At 43.8% G+C, this 21,238-nt stretch overlaps 1 protein-coding gene across 1 annotated transcript in view; it reads right to left on the bottom strand.

Moving 5' to 3' along the window:
- mnta (MAX network transcriptional repressor a) overlaps positions 1 to 21,238 on the bottom strand; it is a 149,463-nt gene that overhangs the window by 104,615 nt on the left and 23,610 nt on the right. Inside the window, exons 3-4 of the mRNA XM_072469758.1 lie at positions 19,003 to 19,044; positions 18,776 to 18,887 (exon numbers count right to left, since the gene is read on the bottom strand). Of these exons, the coding sequence (XP_072325859.1) occupies positions 18,776 to 18,887; positions 19,003 to 19,044 (154 nt within the window). The remainder of the gene's footprint in view (positions 1 to 18,775; positions 18,888 to 19,002; positions 19,045 to 21,238) is intronic.

The following is a 21,238-nucleotide window of genomic DNA, read 5'->3' as shown; positions in this document are numbered from 1 at the left end:
GCAACCTTGGATACCATATTTGACCCCAAGATGAGCTTCCAATCACACAGTCATGCCATCACCAAGACCGCCTCTTTCCACCTCCACAGAGCCCAACTTTGTCCCTGCCTTAGCTCATCTGCTGCTAAAACCCTCATTCACCCCTTTGTTACCTCTAGACTTGACTAATCCAATGTAATTCTGGCTGCTCTCCCAAATTGTACTTCCAATAAACCCCAGATTATCCAAATCTCTGCTGTTCGTGTCCAAACTTGCACCAAGTCCAATTGGTACGTGGTCAGGCAATATCTTGATTTTAAAATTCACATCCTGGTTTTCAAATCCCTCCCTCCATGGTGTCTCGTCTCCATATCTCTGTAATCTCCTCCAGCCCCACAATCCTCCAAATACTTGCACTCCTCTAATTCTGGCCTTTTGAGCAATCCTTATTTTAATTGCTCTACCACTGTGACTATGCTTTCAGCTGCATAGGCCCTAAAGCTCTGCAATGCCCTCCCTTTACCCCTCTGCGTCAACTTCCACTTTAAAGATGCTCCTTAAAACCTATCTCTTTGACCGCTTTTTCTGTTATCTGACCTAAGTGCCTGGTTACATTTAATTATGATAAAAGGTGCTCTCTGTAAGTAAGCGGTTTCATGAACGTTCACATCCTCAATGGTTAATGTCAATTAATTACCTTTGAAGTGTACTTACTATTGTAATGTAGACCAATGAGAGATGTGTGTTGCCCAGCCTATTGTAAACGCTCTTGGAGACCTCTACAAATAGTGCAATGGTATCTTTTATGAACAGTTCATCCTAAAGGTGGCACCTCCACCAATATGACACTCCCTCAGTACCACACAGAAGCATCAGCCTTGATTATGCGCTCAAGTTTGAAGTTGGAATTGAACCCACAACCTTTCGACCCAGAGGAAAGAATACTGCCAACTGAGGTACAGCGGAGAACTACATGACTGGTACAGAGAGCTTTCTTAATACCAGCACTAAATTGTAAGGGGGACTCCTTAAGCAAGGAGCAGGAGGGCTAGAAGGGGTCACGAAAAGTCATTGGCAAATAGGGTTAAGGAAAATCCCAAGGCTTTTTACACGTACATAAAAAGCAGGAGGGTAGCCAGGGAAAGGGTTGGCCCACTGAAGGATAGGCAAGGGAATCTATATGTGGAGCCAGAGGAAATGGGCGAGGTACTAAATGAATACTTTGCATCAGTATTCATCAAAGAGAAGGAATTGGTAGATGTTGATTCTGGAGAAGGGTGTGTAGATAGCCTGGGTCACATTGAGATCCAAAAAGACGAGGTGTTGGGCGTCTTAAAAAATATTAAGGTAGATAAGTCCCCAGGGCCTGATGGGATCTACCCCAGAATACTGAAGGAGGCTGGAGAGGAAATTGCTGAGGCCTTGACAGAAATCTTTGGATCCTCACTGTCTTCAGGTGATGTCCCGGAGGACTGGAGATTAGCCAATGTTGTTCCTCTGTTTAAGAAGGGTAGCAAGGATAATCCAGGGAACTACAGTCCGGTGAGCCTTACGTCAGTGGTAGGGAAATTACTGGAGAGAATTCTTCGAGACAGGATCTACTCCCATTTGGAAGCAAATGGACGTATTAGTGAGAGGCAGCATGGTTTTGTGAAGGGGAGGTCGTGTCTCACTAACTTGATAGAGTTTTTCGAGGAGGTCACAAAGATGATTGATGCAGGTAGGGCAGTGGATGTTGTCTTTATGGACTTCAGTAAGGCCTTTGACAAGGTCCTTCATGGTAGACTAGTACAAAAGGTGAAGTCACAGGGATCAGGGGTGAGCTGGCAAGGTGGATACAGAACTGGCTAGGTCATAGAAAACAGAGAGTAGCAATGGAAGGATGCTTTTCTAATTGGAGGGCTGTGACCAGTGGTGTTCCGCAGGGATCAGTGCTGGGACCGTTGCTGTTTGTAGTATATATAAATGATTTGGAGGAAAATGTAACTGGTCTGATTAGTAAGTTTGCAGACGACACAAAGGTTAGTGGAATTGCGGATAGCGATGAGGACTGTCAGAGGATACAGCAGGATTTAGATTGTTTGGAGACTTGGGCAGAGAGATGGCAGATGGAGTTTAATCCGGACAAATGTGAGGTAATGCATTTTGGAAGGTCTAATGCAGGTAGGGAATATACAGTGAATGGTAGAACCCTCAAGAGTATTGAAAGTCAGAGAGATCTAGGTGTACAGGTCCACAGGTCACTGAAAGGGGCAACACAGGTGGAGAAGGTGGTCAAGAAGGCATACGGCATGCTTGCCTTCATTGGCCGGGGCATTGAGTATAAGAATTGGCAGGTCATGTTGCAGCTGTATAGAACCTTAGTTAGGCCACACTTGGAGTATAGTGTTCAATTCTGGTCGCCACACTACCAAAAGGATGTGGAGGCTTTAGAGATGGTGCAGAAGAGATTTACCAGAATGTTGCCTGGTATGGAGGGCATTAGCTATGAGGAGCGGTTGAATAAACTCGGTTTGTTCTCACTGGAACGACGGAGGTTGAGAGGCGACCTGATAGAGGTATACAAAATTATGAGGGGCATAGACAGAGTGGATAGTCAGAGGCTTTTCCCCAGGGTAGAGGGGTCAATTACTAGGGGGCATAGGTTTAAGGTGAGAGGGGCAAGGTTTAGAGTAGATGTACGAGGCAAGTTTTTAACGCAGAGGGTAGTGGGTGCCTGGAACTCGCTACCGGAGGAGGTGGTGGAAGCAGGGACGATAGTGACATTTAAGGGGCATCTTGACAAATACATAAATAGGATGGGAATAGAGGTATACGGACCCAGGAAGTGTAGAAGATTGTAGTTTAGTCGGGCAGCATGGTCGGCACGGGCTTGGAGGGCCGAAGGGCCTGTTCCTGTGCTGTACATTTCTTTGTTCTTTGTTTGTTTCCCCATAGTTTCTTCACCTGACTGTGAACACTCATTGTGACAACACATTGTAACAAAATGTGCAACAGTCACTTCTGATCACTGGAGCGTGTATAATAACTCTTTGTGAAACAAAAAACCTTTCTCAACAAAATTTCAGCAAAAATAATGTGCATAAAAACATTGATTTAACAGCTGGGTCCCCTTCAGAAATGGGATATGGGACACGCTTTTAAAAACATGTGGGCGATGAAGAGTTATTTTTGCAGGCACTGGTTAATCAGTAAAAGCAGAAAACTCATTTCCAGTTTTTGTGTATGCACGTTTGTGTGTGTATGTTCGAGAGAGTAGGGAGGGGAGAATATCTGCCACTCAATATTCCTGCTTCAGTACATTAGATCTTATTAACTTTTACATCATTAATCTAGTAGCTGACTTTTCACAGAATTGCTGATGGTGAGTCAGAGGGTAGAACATTTCTTAATAGTGTGTGATGGGAGGCAAGTGTGAGAATTAAAGGAAGTATGCACTATATAAAAGACTTTTAATATATTATGGAAACATGATTCAGATTGAGAAATTTAAAACAGAAACAATAGATACATTTGTGGTATTCCATCTGGCCAACATCCTGTCTCTTTTGTCTTGCTCGAGTTAAAGTGAAAATCTTTATGTTTGACTTCAAGCTATTAAATTGCAAGCTTTGGTACCATTGGAAGAATTCCTCTCCATCAATCTGCTTGACACAATTAAAGCACATTCATGGCTGAAAGCACAGTGAAACAAAGGGCAGTCCCAAAGGCTGCACCAACAACCAACAATCAATAATGTACTTTCACTATATTCTGGAACTTGTGTCTGTAGCCAAATGCCCATCCCCCATGCTGCCTACTGTCAAAGTTAGCCCTAAATCCAGCAAAATATAATGGATCACTCGTCTTAGTTAATGCTCGTGTACTTCAGCGTATGAAGCAGGCACGCTGGGAGTCTGCGTACTGGAGATAAAATGTTGATTTCCTGCATCCTATCTATACTTGTAATAAAACAATATCTTGCAACTTCATGTCTTACTCCAAATGACAAAGTTACAAAATGTACACGATTGCTTGCATGCAGCAATTGTGCTCCAAGTCTGCAGTCCCTGCACGGACGGATGATTCTTGCACCAGACCTTTTTTTCTAAACATATGTCATTTTAGTGACTGGAACCCAAGCTGAATCAAAACTGCATGTACTCCAAACTAGAATCCTGAGTTTCAAAGATTACTCAATAAGTTTTGTTCATGGGTGAAAGCTGCAGAGCCCACAATAGACAATAGAACATTACAGCGCAGTACAGGCCCTTCGGCCCTCGATGTCGCGCCGACCTGTGAAACCAATCTAAAGCCCATCTACACTATTCCATTGTCATCCATATGTTTGCAAGGATGGGCCTGATACAATAGGTGCCAACTTTGGTTTCTGATCTAACTGACCTCAGTTGGGACAGTGGGAACGGGAGCAACAATCAGTTTCAGTGTCATTGGAGCAAGAGGGGCACAACATTAGCTAGAGTTTCTGTACGTTATCCTGTGATACTTGCATCTGTGGACCTCAGGGGAGGGCGGGATAAGGTGGCGGCGGCCTCTATATTAGAAGTGCCTGCCAACACTCTCTCTAGCATCATAAATGAAGACTGTCCACTTGGACGAGGTACCAGGGGTTCATTGGTTCCCATAAAAACTGTACCACACAAGCAGTCAGGACATTCAGGAAAGGGTGAAATACAGTTTGTTCCTAGTGATCTCAATTGGTGCTGGGTTCTGACATTGCGGTTTTGATGGTGGGAACATGGACTTCACAGAAGAGGTACAGTGGATAGCACTGCTGCTTCACAGCGCCAGGGTCCCGGGTTCGATTCGGACCTCGGGTGACTATCTGTGTGGAGTCTGCACGTTCTCCCCGTGTCTGCGTGGGTTTCCTCCGGGTGCTCCGGTTTCCTCCCACATGACAAAGACGTGCAGGTTAGGTGGATTGGCCATATCTTCTTATTAAAACAGTAAAAAATATATACAAGGCCAAACGGTACAAACACTAATTTTGCATTGGAGAAACAGGGTACCCTCCTCTCAGTACCAAAGTACGGGGACAGGGGGTAGGATACTCTGATTATTAAAACAGTTCCCGACACAGTTGTACAAAAAAACAAACGGTACAAGCACCAAGTTATGCGCTGGAGAGACCAGATACCCTCGCCTCTGTACCAACAGAAGGGAAAGGAAGGGGGTGTGGTGGGGAGAGAGGGAAAAGGAGGGTGATGGGGAGGCCCCAATAGGACACTGCCTGAACTATCTACGGAGGCAGAAAAACAAAAGAACCTTCAATTATGATGTGCCAGATTACAGGAGTCCCCCAGAGGAGGTGAAATGCCCCTTAGTGTCCAAAGGTTGGGTGGGGATACAGGGCTAGAACGGGGATTGGGCCTGTTAGGGTGCTCTTTCAAAGGGTTAACACAGACTCTATGATCCGAATGCCTTCCTTCTTCTGCACTGTAGGGATTCTATACGAAGTGATGGGGTATTTTCTGAGGGAAATGGTGTGGTCTTGATCATTGTTTTTGGCGAGCCTGACAAAGGATAGTTTGTATTTCCATCACCAAGCAATGCTCAATTCTAATTTCATTTTTTTTGCTTCTAAAATGGTGGGTTCACTTATTTTGTTTTGAGAAAGTTAGTAAATGTATTCTGACCTGGTATGCTGCCTACCAGAAATTAATTACTCATTCATTTAGCAGAGCCAGAAAGATTTGTTTGTCTAATTCAAAAGGAAAATGAGCATGTTATTTCAGATGCTGACGGTGTTTTTGCATGCTGCTTCCACCAGGCAGGCAGTGTGGGTGCAAAACCTTTTGAAAATGAATTTACTGTAATACAACTCTGGTCACTGGGGCAGAAAACTGCAAAATGCAGTGGCATCATAGCTATCAGATAAGATGTAATTTTCCAACATATACTAACTTCTATGTCTGGTGCAATTGCATAAATGGTTCAGCAGAACCATATAGACCATGAAGGTTGCAGATTTGATCCCCAGTCAATAGGTGCTGAATTTGTTCATATCAGCCATCTCGTGAAGGGTAGGTCGTGCCTCACAAACCTTATTGAGTTCTTTGAGAAGGTGACCAAACAGGTGGATGAGGGTAAAGCAGTTGATGTGGTGTATATGGATTTCAGTAAAGCGTTTGATAAGGTTCCCCACGGTAGGCTACTGCAGAAAATACAGAAGCATGGGATTCAGGGAGATTTAGCAGTTTGGATCAGAAATTGGCTAGCTGGAAGAAGACAAAGGGTGGTGGTTGATGGGAAATGTTCAGACTGGAGTCCAGTTACTAGTGGTGTACCACAAGGATCTGTTTTGGGGCCACTGCTGTTTGTCATTTTTATAAATGACCTGGAGGAGGGTGTAGAAGGATGGGTGAGTAAATTTGCAGATGACACTAAAGTCGGTGCAGTTGTGGACAGTGCGGAAGGATGTTACAAGTTACAGAGGGACATAGATAAGCTGCAGCGCTAGGCTGAGAGGTGGCAAATGGAGTTTAATGCAGAAAAGTGTGAGGTGATTCATTTTGGAAGGAATAACAGGAAGACAGAGTACTGGGCTAATGGTAAGATTCTTGGCAGTGTGGATGAGCAGAGAGATCTCGGTGTCCATGTACATAGATCCCTGAAAGTTGCCACTCAGGTTGAGAGGGTTGTTAAGAAGGCGTACGGTGTGTTAGCTTTTATTGGTAGAGGGATTGAGTTTCGGAGCCATGAGGTCATGTTGCAGTTGTACAAAACTCTGGTGCGGCCGCATTTAGAGTATTGCGTGAATTCCGGTCACCGCATTATAGAAAGGATGTGGAAGCATTGGAAAGGGTGCAGAGGAGATTTACCAGAATGTTGCCTGGTATGGAGGGAAGATCTTATGAGGAAAGGCTGAGGGACTTGTGGCTGTTTTCGTTAGAGAGAAGAAGGTTAAGAGGTGACTTAATTGAGGCATACAAGATTATCAGAGGATTGGGTAGGGTGGACAGCGAGAGCCTTTTTCCTCGGATGGTGATGTCTAGCACGAGGGGACATAGCTTTAAATTGAGGGGAGATAGATATAAGACAGACGTCAGAGGTAGGTTCTTTACTCAGAGAGTAGTAAGGGTGTGGAATGCCCTGCCTGCAACAGTAGTGGACTCGCCAACACTAAGGGCATTCAAATGGTCATTGGATAGACATATGGACGATAAGGGAATAGTGTAAATGGGCTTTAGAGTGGTTTCACAGGTTGGCGCAACATCGAGGGCTGAAGGGCCTGTACTGCGCTGTTATGTTCTATGTTCTGCTCATGTCTGGATTGCCCAGGAATCCCAATTGCTGCCTAGCAACTCCTATCAAAAGTGGGGAAGTTGGGCAAGGGTTGAACTGAGCTCAGCTGCAATTGCCCACAGTCAAGGCTCACGCATAAATAATAGCCACTCAGGCCTGTACTCGCGGGCAAGAGGCACCTCTGGAACCTTAACCCAAGAGAGGAGAAATATCTTCCGAAGAGTGTTCTGAATTATAGATCAGTGTAATAGAGGCTGAGGCTAATCTTATTCAAAGTTACTGCCTCACAGAAGTGCTGTTAGCATTGTTCTACAAAGTACTGACTCAGTATGCTAGCAGGCAGCCCTGCAATTTGCGCTACTGCATTCAGAGCTCTTAATAGATACTCTCCTCCTGAAAATCCAGAAGCGTTTACATTACGACAACTACACCGGGCAGTCAGGCAGCTTCTTTAACACAGAAATACATCCCCAAGATGTTTTCACGGAGTTATGGGGAAAGCAGACCTTCAACGGGTCAAAGGAGGAGAAGTTGGAAGGGGTGAAAGCTTTGGGTTTTGACAGAAGAGGGAGGCGGACAAGTGAAGAGGTTCACAAAGGAATTCCAGGAACTAAAGTCACAGCTGCCAGTGGGACGGGGCTGACTTACAATAGGCTGAAGTCAGAGGAAAGAAGGTTATGAGACAGGGTGAAGCAGTGACGAGAAAGAAACTTTTTAGTAAATAATGTAGAGAAACAAACCTGGAGATTAATTTATATGGTGCACAATAAAATAAAATCTATAAAATGCAACACAATAAAGCTTCATAATCGTACAGTTAGGGAGGGCTCTGTGGTACAGTTCGTATTCCAAACTACTTTTTACCTAAACCACTGTTCTAAATATAAATGAAATAATGTGCAAGAGCTTGTTAAAGGCAGACACATAGTGAGGGTGGGAATTACCCCCTCCCATTTTCAGAGGCAGGAATGCTGTTTGGGCAGAGAATCCTATGGGAATCCCAAGACAGTTTGTACACTGGCAGAATTTCCCAGTTTGATTTCACTCACGCACACACACATAATTATCAGGCCTATACAAGGGGGGAAAGAGAGAGAGAGAGAGAGTGAGGGGGGGGGAAAGAGATATGGGGGGGGGGAAAGAGAGAGGGGGGAAAGAGAGAAGATGGGGGGGGGAAAGAGAGAAGATGGGGGGGGGAAAGAGAGAAGATGGGGGGGGGGGAGAGAGAAGATGGGGGAAAGAGAGAGAGAGAGAGAGTGGGGGGAAAGAGAGGGGGGGAAAGAGAGAGGGGGGAAAGAGAGAGGGGGGAAAGAGAGAGGGGGGAAAGAGAGAGGGGGGAAAGAGAGAGGGGGGGAAAGAGAGAGGGGGGAAAAGAGAGAGGGGGGAAAAGAGAGAGGGGGGAAAAGAGAGAGGGGGAAAAGAGAGAGGGGGGAAGAGAGAGGGGGGGGAAAAGAGAGAGGGGGGGGAAAAGAGAGAGGGGGGGAAAAGAGAGAGGGGGGAAAGAGAGAGGGGGGAAAGAGAGAGGGGGGAAAGAGAGAGGGGGGAAAGAGAGAGGGGGGAAAGAGAGAGGGGGGAAAGAGAGAGGGGGGAAAGAGAGGGGGGGAAAGAGAGGGGGGGGGAAAGAGAGGGGGGGAAAGAGAGAGGGGGGAAACAGAGGGGGGGAAAGAGAGAGAGAGAGAGGGGGAGGGCAAAAAGAGAGAGAAAGAGGGGGGCAGAGCCCACCCTGTCAACGTTAGGTCATAGGACCCGCAGCTGACATTTATTTTGTCCATTTGTTTAAAAATGCGCTGAGAAATTCTGCCAATACTCCCGGCAGGCTACACTCCACTTCTCCCAGCCGAGATGCCAGAAAAATAGCAAAATTCCGCCCATGCTTATTTCTGCGGTGTTAATACCATGTCATACTTTGTAATACTCGATAGGCTAACTTGTTATCAAGCTCCACTTTAACCTAACACTTGCACAATTTACAAATGCCACTGAAGCCCCCAAGGCTACATAACCATGGGTATGATCTGGAATATATTTTTAAAGGAATATAAAGAAAATTAGAGAGCCAAATTGTATTTAAGTTTTTAGAACATACAGTGCAGGAGGCCATTCGGCCCATCGAGCCTGTACTGACCCACTTAAGCCCTCACTTCCACCCTATCCCCGTAACCCAATAACCCCGCCTAAACGTTTTGGTCACAGATATTGCATCGCCAACAATATGGATTCTTGCTTTTAGTGGGAGACTCCACATTATATGATCAGGAGCATGAAGGTGCCAAGACGTCGGTGACTAGATTTGGCCTTTCTGAGAAATAACAGCATAAATTATAGAGTTACTGCACTTCTCCTTAAATAGATGGCAGCCTTGGTTCTGTAGCCACCTGAGTTGGCCACTTCCCGACTTAAAATGGAGAACCGCAAAGGCTGAAGGGAAATTCAGCCAACACAGGCAAACACTAGCAGGTGCAAGTTTACTGTGTATTAGACTCTGCAGAAACCCAGACAGCATCAATACAAGCAGCCATCTGCATAGTAATGAGCGATCCCCGGGAACAATCGAAACATTTTAAGGTAAACAAGGCCAATGCGGACACCTCGCGCCAGCAGGAGCCAACACAAAAGAGGTTAACGGACACTTAAAGACCGCCCAACTATCAGGGAACAGCTCCAGTATTGGAGAAATCGAACCAAGCGATCCGAACACAGTCCAATCACTTGGAACCAGGTACGGGGTCCGCCCCTAAGGGCGGGAAGCCCCTGGGGACTATAAAGTAAAGCCCCCAAGTTCAAATCGTCCTTCTTGACCGGGTCACTCAGCAACCCCTGAGAGTGAACAGTCCAGCGGCCTCCAAAAAAGTAAGTCTCAAGTCAACGCTCGCTACGAGATAGGCGCTCCTAGCTACCAGTCCATACCAACTTTGAATCCTGCAGTTTCAGAACCCAAACGAAAGGCCATTTGTTCCCCTGACCTGGTGGGCCAGACCAAAGCTAAGTATAGGCCTGTTAGTTATAGAAATAGCCTAGAAAGTAGAATTTATGCATGAGTAGCGATTGACTGTGTATAATAAATGTGCTTTGATTTGAATCTTACTAATTGGTGTGTTGAGTTACTGATCATTACTTGAACTTGAACCTCATGGCGGTATCATAAAGATACCTGGCGAATCTAGACCAAAGGTTATAAAACAGAGCCAATTGAACCAACCAAAAGTTAGCAACAGTTCAATGGGTTGCACTCCCATCTCAATGTCAGAAGCTTGTGGGCTCAGAGACTTGAGTAAAATAACAGTAAAGTTGCCATTGTCCCAGATGACCATAGGCTACTTTCCCCTTTGAGGGGGAGAGCTGACTGGTGTTGATTTAACCTGAGGATCATCATACCTCAGGCAAGGTTGAGAAGGCGAGGCCTTCATGAATAACCTCAGCCGATACGGGAATTGAACCCGCGCTGCTGACTTTGCTCTGCATCACAAACCAGCTGTCTAGCAAAGTGAGCTAGCCCCCACCCGAGTACAGAGCCCTGGCTGACGTTGCAGTGCATTTCTTAACAAGCACTGTCAGAAGTACTGTCTTCTGATGGCCTTGTCTGCCATCTAAGATGGATACAAAAGGTCCCGCCGCTCTGTTTTTAGTATCCTGACCACTAGTTACCGGTCAACCAAGCATTACCAAAACAATTATCTGGTCATGTATCTTGTTGCTGTATGTGGGATCTTGTTGTGTGCAAACTATCTGTCATGTTTTCCTACATTACAGCACAGACTACACTTTCAATTAGCTATTAAGTCGTGTAGGACACCCTAAAGGCATTGTATAATGCAAGTTATTTCTTGTGTGCATCCATTATCTGAAAGATTTCACATTTCAAACATGCCAAATGTTAGATATCAAGAAAAAAAAAAATGACAAAAATGGTGGTTTTTCTGATCTTGATAACTGGCTTCTCTGATCCTGGCAGAAGCTGGGGATTTATAAGTAGCACCAAATGTATCAAAAACTTCCTCCAACAGACTCAGGGTGTGACAATTCTCTGCAGGGTCTGAGGAGTGGCTTTAAAGGAACCAGCTCGATCAAAGAAACTCCATTTTATCAGCCAAGTGTCACACGATCATTGATGTCACAGGATATCAGCTAGCGTAATATAAATTGACATGAATAAGCCCATAAATCAGAAACTAATTTTTCAAAAAGATGCTAAAGAAATCTTTTACTGGGATAAGCTGAGATTTCAACATTATAGTTGCAGGATCCATTAACCTATACTGAAGATTTGAGAGGCTTTTTTTCTTCATTAACTAGAATGCTGCAGGTAACAATCTGCACTCATGTATTCAAGTCATTATTGAATCCCAGTTTTCTCCTCTCCTCTTCTGTATTGAACAAAAGAGTTAAATTTTGCACCAATAAGTCACCCTGATTGCCATTCACGAACATTAATATGGTGTTTAGAACTATAGCATTAACTCTACAATGGCACCCACATACATAAAAAAAAAAGAAATGGACCATCAGAGGAAATATTTGATTTTGACAACAATTATTGAGATTACTAAACCCTGCAGAGATCCCTCTGGCACTACACGGCTTTCAAATTTCAGTAGATTCCTTTGCTCACAGCTTAATTAAAAGTAATTCACCAAAAACAAAAGGACATTCTGTGAAGGTGTTAAGCTTTGTATATCCAGTGGTTCCCTGGTATTCTTTCTCCTTTAATATTTCAAAGAGTCCATTGCTCTTTCATCGAGAAAACCAACTTCTCCCAACCATTTTACAAAATGACAATATAAATGGCACCAAAATATACCAATGGATCACTCGTTGGGAATAAAAATTATGAACAGCTATTTTCTTTCAAAAGAATCACTGTTTTTTCCACAAATAAACACAGAATCCTGTTGAAACTACAAGCAAAGCACCAAGCCACTATGCAAGACCAGGAACTGGATGGAGAAAATGGAGGAACAATCTACTCTTCTTCCTTTCTAGTTGCTCAATTCAAATAATGTAATAATCCAATTATCACACAACTCTGATATTTAACACAATACATTTTTGAACTAGGAGTGGGGGGGGGGGAGGGAGAGAAAAAACCTTGCATTATGCCTTTCACAATTTGAAGATATCTCAATGTGCTTTGGAGCCAATTAAATATTTTGAAGTGTTTTAATGTATGAAATGGAGTAACTAATTTACAAACAGCAAGGTCTCACAACAGCAATGTGATAATGATCACATTTTATCGATGTTGATGATAACTCCCCCCACACTTCTTTGAAATGGTGCCATGGGATATTTTTTACTTCCACTCGATTAGGCAGATGGGGCTTCGATTCAATGTCCCATCCAAAAATGCCCAACAGTGCTGGACTCTCACAATGCGCCGGAGCGTCAGCCTGGATTTTTGTGCCCAAGTCCTGGAATGGGACTTGAACCCACAATCTTCTGACTCAGAAGCTCGAGTCCTACCAGTAGAGACATGGCTGACAACTGTGGTTTGTAGTACTGACAGTATTTAGGAAGTGAGAACATGGTGGTACCCATTTCTCTACTACCCAACCAAACAATAACAAGACAAAAACACACCATTTTGTTAAGGAGCAAATGGAAAATCTTCACAAAGAGTATTCAAAATCAGGATTTGGGGGTAAGCAGGAAAGAACAAAGAACAGTACAGCACAGGAACAGGCCCTTCGGCCCTCCAAGCCTGCACCAATCATGATTCCTGTCTAAATTAAAACCTTCTGCATCTCCGGGGTCCGTATCCCTCTATTCATGTATTTGTCAAGATGCCTCTTAAATGCCGCTATAGTATCTGCTTCCACCACCTCCCCTGGCAGCACATTCCAGGCACTCACCACCCTCAGTGTAAAGGATTTGCTTTGCAAATCTTTTCTAAATTTTCCCCCTCGCACCTTAAACCTAGTCCCCTAGTAATTGATTTTTCCACCCTGGGAAAATGTGTCCGACTATCCACTCTGTCCATGCCACTCATAATTTTGTAAACCTCTATCAGGTTGCCCCTCAACCTCCAACATTTCAGTGAAAATGGAGTTTATCCAACCTCTCCTCATTGCTAATACGTTCCAGACCAGGCAACATCTGGTAAACCTCTTCAATACCCTCTCCAAAGCATCCACATCGTTATGGTAGTGTGGTGACCAGAATTACTCAATATTCCAAATGTGGCCTAACTAAAGTTCTGTACAGCTGCAGCATGACTGGCCAATTTTTATGCTCCATCTTCACTACATTAACAGCTGCCCACAGAGTTTATGCAGGCTTGTGCGCGCAGACATGCTGTGATCTATCATGGAGTCCGCACAGTGAATCAGTGGCAAAACTGAGCAAGGCCCTTCAACCAATCAGATTTAAGAATTCTCACGAACAGGAAGGGAGGGGGGAGGGTAGTTTAATCGTGCGGGAACAGGTGGAATTGGTGCAGGTAGGGTTTATGTTCCCGGTAATTGGAAATACATTGGGAAGCCAGGGGCGTCACGGTGGCACAGTGGTTAGCAATGCTGCCTCACCAGAGACCCGGGTTCGATTCCGACCTCGGGTGACAGTCTGTGTGGAGTTTGCACATTCTTCCCGTGTCTGCGTGGGGTTCCGTCGGGTGCTCCGGATTCCTCCCCTAGTCCAAACATGAGCAGGTTAGGTGGCTTGATCCTGCTAAATTGCCCCCAGGTGGAGTTATGGGAAATAGGGTGGGGGAGTGGGCCTAAGTAGGGTGCTCTTTCAGAGGGTCGGTGCAGATTCGATGGGCCGAATGGCCTCCGTCTGCACTGAGGGATTCTATGGTTCCAATCCACCAACTTCCAGCTCTTACTAAGCTGGAATGGATGAGGGGGTAAACAATCTGCTCCCAAGAGGCAGCTTGACATTTTAAAATCTTGGGTTTAAACTGCTTTTATTTGTGATCTGAGTGAATTATTATTATTATTTTTTTTAAAATTAGTCTCCAATTATTTTTCCCCCCAATTAAAGGGCAATTTAGCATGGCCGATCCACCTACCCTGCACATCTTTTGGATTGTGGAGGGTGAGACCCAGGTGTTTTGAGTGAATTAGATTTAAAATAATTCAAGGCCATATTTTTGCAGTTCTTTATTTATTTCTTTATATTTAAATAAATTTAGTGTATCCAATTCATTTTTTTTCCAATTAAGGGGAAATTTAGCGTGGCCAATCCACCTCGCCTGCGCATCTTTGGGTTGTGGGGGCGAAACCCACGCAGACATGGGGAGAATGTGCAAACTCCACACGGACAGTGACCCAGAGCCAGGATCGAACCTGGGACCTCCGCGCCGTGAGGCAGCGGTGCTAACCACTGTGCCACCGTGCTGCCCCTACATTTTTGTAGTTCTGGACTTCTCCAAACACTATTTTGTTTCTGGAGAGTTGAGGAGTGGGGGAAAAGGAATGAGAAAATCGATTCATTGCTTGATTGAAAAAAGAAGTTCTACTCCGAACAGCACAGCTGACATGTGGCTATGAGGAAACAGTGCCAAGCCCCAATCAAATGAGAGACTGCAGAAATCCTATAGTAAGCAGTAATACAGTTAGGAAGGTGCCAGCTGCTTATGCAATCGCTATGCTGCTTGAAATCTAATAGGCCCTCTCATTCCAATAGGCTCCGGCTAAGAGACAAAGTTCTGCTGTATTTGATGAGTAAGTTTAGTACTTACAACAGGGTCAGAGTTTTGCTTATTTGTCTTTTGTGCAAAGAGAAATATTTGATTCCTTCTGAACCTTGAGAGGCTAGGATTTTGTTTAAACCTTTTGATTGATACAAGTTTCTGTCCTCCAAAACATCTCACTGTGGTATGAAACAGTAGGTAACAGATAGCAGTGTTTTGCCAACTAATGTAAACTGTCTTTTATTGGAAGCTATACCCAACAAACGTTATCAATACAGTTCAGTTTTTCCATGGGTGAAGACCCATCCAACCCAAAGCTCAATTTGTCCGATGACTTCCTACCATTGCATTATCCAAGGTGGTGAGCACACAAAAAAGCCAATCGATGATTTATCAACATCTGGCTCAAGCCGAGGCGACAATGCTCCTGATTTGTTCTCCATAATCAGTGTGATCAGGTTTTGTGGCACAGTGGGTAGCGCCACTACCGCTGGGCCACAAGTCCCGGGTCCAAGTCCCACTTTAGGACTTGATAGCCATGGAAGGTGCGTTCACAAGATGGCCAAACAGGTTGATTATCAGCCTGTAATCCCTTTCAATGTGCGTGATGTCAGGTGCCAAGTATCATAGAATCCCTACAGTGGAGAAGGAGGCCATTCGGCCCATCGGATCTGCACCGAGCCTCTGAAAGAGCGCGCTACACGGGCCCACTCTCCCGCCCTATCCCCATAACTCCACCTAACCTGCCATCTTTGGACTGTGGGAAGAAACCGGAGCACCCGGAGGAAACCCACACAGACACAGGGAGAATGTGCAAACTCCACACAGACAGTCACCCAAGGCTGGAATCGAACCGCGATCCCTGGTGCTGTGAGGCAGCAGTGCTAACCACTGTGCCTCCGTGCTGCCCTGAGTGTTCCTTCTCAGCCTCCCCGAACAGGCGCCGGAATGTGGTGACTAGGGGCTTTTCACAGTAACTTCATTGAAGCCTACTTGTGACAATAAGCTATTTTCATTTCATTTCATTTTCATACTGCAGAAGACAACAGAAGATCACCACTGCATTTTGCCAAGCATTGTCTTGCACCAATCCAATGGCAGCCCATGGTGGTCAATGCCCTCTTAGAGGCATGGTACCCAAGGGGGAGGTATCAGTATGGTCACATCTTTGACCCTTGGAACTCGGTTTGGAAATAATTGCACCAATTGGCAATTCTTAATGTAACTGGCATGCACCTCACTGATAATATGTCAGAAAACTGAGATTTGATGATCATATAGTGAACAATAATTTCCCACAATTACATCAAGGATTATACCTGTTACAAAAACATATGCAGGATAGAAGCACTTGTACTTATTTTGCACATTTCCAAGTAACTAATTTGCACAGAATAAGATCCTGCAATAGTAAATTAAATTAATAAGCAGTTAATCAGTTTTTGGCAGATTATGCTTCATGAAAAGCTAGGATACTGAAAGAACTCTTCTGCAAACAGTGTCATGGGATCTTAAAACTGTCAGGCAGCTTCATAAAAATGGCACCTTCAACAATGCAGCACTCTCTCACTGATACGTCAGGCTAGATTACTTGAACACACACCCTTCTGACGGAAGTTAAAATTCCTGTCTATTACTACTATTTTAAAGTGGATGATACCTGTTCAAAGGGGTCCATACTATTGTTAAAATAGCAAACAAAGACATTTCACACCAAGATGATAAAAATGTCACACAGCTCGATTTTACCCCCAAACACTCCAATTGTTTTGAACACAATCTTAAACTGGCTATAAATAGGGTTAAAAATAAAGTGCCCTAAAACAAGTCTCCTCTGAAGAAAACACAACCACTTTCAACAGAGCAAGGTCCGTAGTGTGGTACTGATGTAATACATGAATACATTATATCGCATTACAACACTTCAAAAGATATTTCATTGTCTGTGATGCACTATAGGATTTTGAGGTTGTGAAAGACACTAGACAAATACAAATTATTTTATTTAACAAGAGGCAATGGGCTCTTCAATCCCATGCAATGCACTCGAGGACATCTGCATATGCAAACTGGGTACGGCCTGGCCAGTGCTGCCTGTTTGAGGCTGCAATTCTTCCAGACTCTTGAAAGAAAATATATATATATTTTTTGAAGCCCATCAATTAAGTGATGCACAGCTGTAAATTATCTCTCCCTCTCCATCTCTGTGTTACTTCCATTCAATAAGCAACGGTCTTGCGAGTTAATTCCCTTGGCCAGAATATTATTTAACTGGTACGAGACCGCAGAATACTGCAGTACAGAGGGATCTGGGTGTGTTGAATGACAAAAAGTTAGCATGGAGGTACAGTAGGTATTTAGAAAGGCAAATGGAACATTTTATCGCAAGGGGGCTGGAGTAAGTGTACAGGGCATTGGTGAGACCATACCTGGAGCACTGCGAAAAGTTTTGGTCTCCTTATTGGAGGCAGTTCAGAAAGGATTCACTAGGTTGTTTCTTGGAATGAAAGGGTTGTCTTTTGAGGAAAGTGTACCCTCATCGGGGAATCTAGAACAATGGGATGCAGTTCCAAAATTAGGGGACTCCCATTTAAGATGGGATGAAGAAGAATTTTGTCTCTCAAAGAGTTGTTAATCTTTGGAATTCTCTACCAGAGAGTGCAATCGCGACTGAATCATTGAGTGTCTTCACGGTTGAGATAGGAAGATTTTTTATCTACAAGGGGGAGGAAAGTGGAATCAAGGCCACAATCAGATCAGCCATAATGTATTGGGAGACCAGGCTCGAGTAGGCCAAATGGCCTAGGCCTGCTTCTGTTGCTGATTTTCTTATGTTCCAATTTTAAGAAAATGCTTTGACCCACGTAATCTATCTTGCGACCTGCTCTCATTGAGATTGCCAACTCTACCAAATTATGGTCAGTTCTGGTGTTTGTCTTTAGGCCTCTGGGAACCGACTAGAGACTGGCCAAACCGATTTAAAGTGAACTCATTGCAGGTAGAAGGAAGGGACATGAGACTTCCACTCTCCCTGACTAAGATGATCTCTGGAAATGAAAGGCAAGTGTGCTAACCCACAATAACACTTGGCATTTGATTTTTTTAAAAAAAATCATTATTATTGGGCCTTCCACACAGGAAACGACAAGTCAGTAAATGTTGGAAAGGATTCAGCACTTTTTTTTAGTAGTATGAGGACTCGAGGTTGGGCTGTGCAAGGGCGATAAATTGGTTCCTGTTAACTTTACCAAAAATAAGTCAGCACAAGAACAAAACAGGAAATCTCAGGAGTGGAAGTAAACACAGGACATGAAGGAGGATCATCACCCTGATCCAGGCCTTCTTAATGGGAACCTTGCTGAGACGCCCTACATCTTAAAAGCATCAGTTACTTCACTGTTCCAGGCACTAAGAATATATTTCTGTAACTCAACTCTTTAAAAGGTTATATTTAAGTAATAGATTAATTACTTTAAGTGACATGGTGTTGTTAAAAGATTTGCAAATATCCACACACGTCTGTCACACTTCCGATATGGTTACGTTGAGCACTGGAAGAATTTTATGTATTTTTAAAAAACTTTGCTTAGAATTGCTTCTTAGAAAGTTTCATAATCATAGAATATAGATCACAAACACCAGGATTGAGTGGGAGGACAAAAAAAGGATTGATGCATTTCTACAAAGTCGATTCCATAAAACAAACCTTCTCAGCTCAACCTCCACCCAAAATCAAGTCACAAACTCTTTAAAGGAAGCACTCCAAAGAAAAAGCGACACAGCCACAAATTTGGCTGCGCATCTAATACGACATGATGATGCGTAGCAATCGCTCAAAAATGAATCTTACGAAAAAGAACATGGCACCCTAACCATTTAGCATCTTAAATAGTGCAGTACACAATCCTATATTACTCATACCTGAATGTATCGCAAGGCACTCCGCAAAACACTTAGGTTTGATGTTTTCTTGTCATCCAGATTGGGGATGTTCTTTTTCAATGTTTCAAAACATTCCTTTAAATGAGCACGTCTGCAAACCAATAAACGTAAAAGAAAAAAAAAAAAAGCCCGTTAATCTACAGTAATTTAGGAAAAGATTCCTTCCCCACCATTCAAACAGAGAGTTGGTATCAGTGAGTACATACCTGTTCTTCTCCAATTTATTGTGCACTTCCCGTGTCCCTGCCCTGAAATAAAAAGATGGTAAAATTGTTGGCAGGTTATTCTGGTCAACCAACCCCAAATACACAAAGCTAATGTGAGAAATAATCTAATGAATGAAAGGGCGAAGCAAGAGTGCCACTTTCACATTTATTCACAGCAGTTCCAAGTGCCCCTCAATAAAACTGTGGCATCATAATCCTGGAGTCAAATCGCCATGCAAGATCCCGTCCCCTAGGGAAAGCTGTCTCATGTTGCTTAGGTGCGACGACGTAAGAGGTCTCACTGCAGCACAGTGGATGAATCACCCGGGATAAATTTTACGTTAACAAAAACAATTTTACATTCAGTGCCTTTCACATAGCGAAACACTCGGAGGTACTTCACTAGGTGTGCAATCAGCCAATGTGAACAACAAGCTAGACATGCTCATGGAAGTGACATCTTAAGAGGACACCCTCCCACCTTCATTGTCTGAACTTTTAAATTTACTGCGCGGAAGTGATACCCTGTTGCTGCACAAGCCAATTTACGAGAACCCTTCTTGCAGGCGGTGTGAACCACTGTGAGGTAAAACTGCAAAGTATCTCATTGGCAGCTTCCTCACCTTTCCTCCAACAATATTTTTTACTCGTTCAGTTTCTTCATTCTTTCCTACACTCTACAAGGTCTGCTCTGGACTGAGAATTGGCTTGTGTTCCTTCCTGCAACAGCCATTTCATTCAGACTAGCTTGGCACAGTTATTTTATTCACATTCTGGAGCTCTCCTGAAATGGATTACCAGTGGTTGTAAGACAATTGCTCCCAGAGCAGACTGATATCAGTGTGTTTAGAAGTAATCTTACCTTTATCTTCTAAAGACAATACTTTATACTAAGGTCGGGTTCCATTGGTAACAGCAATCCCCCAGAGTCTGATTCTGAGCAGCAATGATGCACATGGGCCCTGCCTGTTATTTCCCCTCTCCTGGCCTTATGAGGCCAATTTTAGCTTATCCATCATAACCTGTGGATGAGGATTTTCTAACTCCATTCAGACACAGGATCACACCCAGAACCTTCCTTGTCCCTCCAGCTCACGACAAAAATAGGCAGCCCATTTTCTCAATGAGCCATTGAAGCAGCTTTCAGCCCACAACCTACAGGCTTTCCCCTTCTCTACAGCTCTGGAATTGTTTTTCCTTTGCAAGTACTTAACCTGTTAATAACCCTGAACACTATAAAGAGAGGGAACTACCCAAGACATACAACATTAAAAGACCTCAGCGATGACAATGCCTGCAGTTGTTACAATCCCTTCCCAATAACAGTAACAACAGAGTCCTGGTGTTAGGAGTAAATGTTTAAACCGTGGTTTAGGTGGTGGTGGTGCAAAGTTAATAACTTGTCAAGTTTACTCCTAGAGCTCCTCGTGAATTTACAGTCTAGGAGGCGAGAAGGAAAAAAGGGAGAATCCATTAAATTCTCGAACTCAAGGGAAAGAGCTTACAGTCAGCAAAAACAGAATGGGCGAAAAGTCAAGTTTGATAGCTGGTGTCGTGGGGAAAATGGCATTTCATCTATTTGCAATTTACAGCCAAATAATATCCATGCTCTTTATTGCGAACACAAAAAATGTTTCTCCCTAATTTTATTTGAGAATGGGATGGCGTTAAGAATAGAGAGGGAAATGGCAGAGTCAAAAGGTGAGAGAAATAAAAGAAAGATGCAAGAATAGGAAAGCAAGAAAAACAAAAGGAAAGAAAAGACACAGAATGGAACACAATTGGGTGAAGGCATCATCTTAAATCACAGAATTACCATTAACTGCTCAAGGCTGCCTGTCAGAACAAGAACTTAGGGAAACAGAATGCTTTTACAAGAGGGACTTCCCACTAAGACGCCAAGAATAGTCCCACTCATCAGTCAGCCAGTACACTGCAGCCAAGTTAACCGACATTTAAGCTATCTCAATCCTTCTCAAGTGTAACCGGAGATGAATTCCCAAGTAGGAATTCAGAGGTCAAAGACTAAAGCTGAGCCTGAATTGATTTGGTGAATTTAACTTGTGTCAATGAAGTGCTGGCACCTCTATTCACACTGGAAGAATGGGAGGTTTCAACATCTGCATCAATAGAACAAGAGGTTCAATGTTTATAGGATACATTTCTGGATTCTGGTCACCTGAGCGGTTCATAGAATTGTCACCTTGTTTTCAGCGTGGCCCGAATAGAAATGCAA

Source organism: Scyliorhinus torazame, chromosome 12 (assembly GCF_047496885.1).
Source record: "Scyliorhinus torazame isolate Kashiwa2021f chromosome 12, sScyTor2.1, whole genome shotgun sequence".
Lineage (NCBI taxonomy): Eukaryota > Metazoa > Chordata > Chondrichthyes > Carcharhiniformes > Scyliorhinidae > Scyliorhinus > Scyliorhinus torazame.
This window is presented reverse-complemented; position numbering and strand designations above follow the sequence as displayed.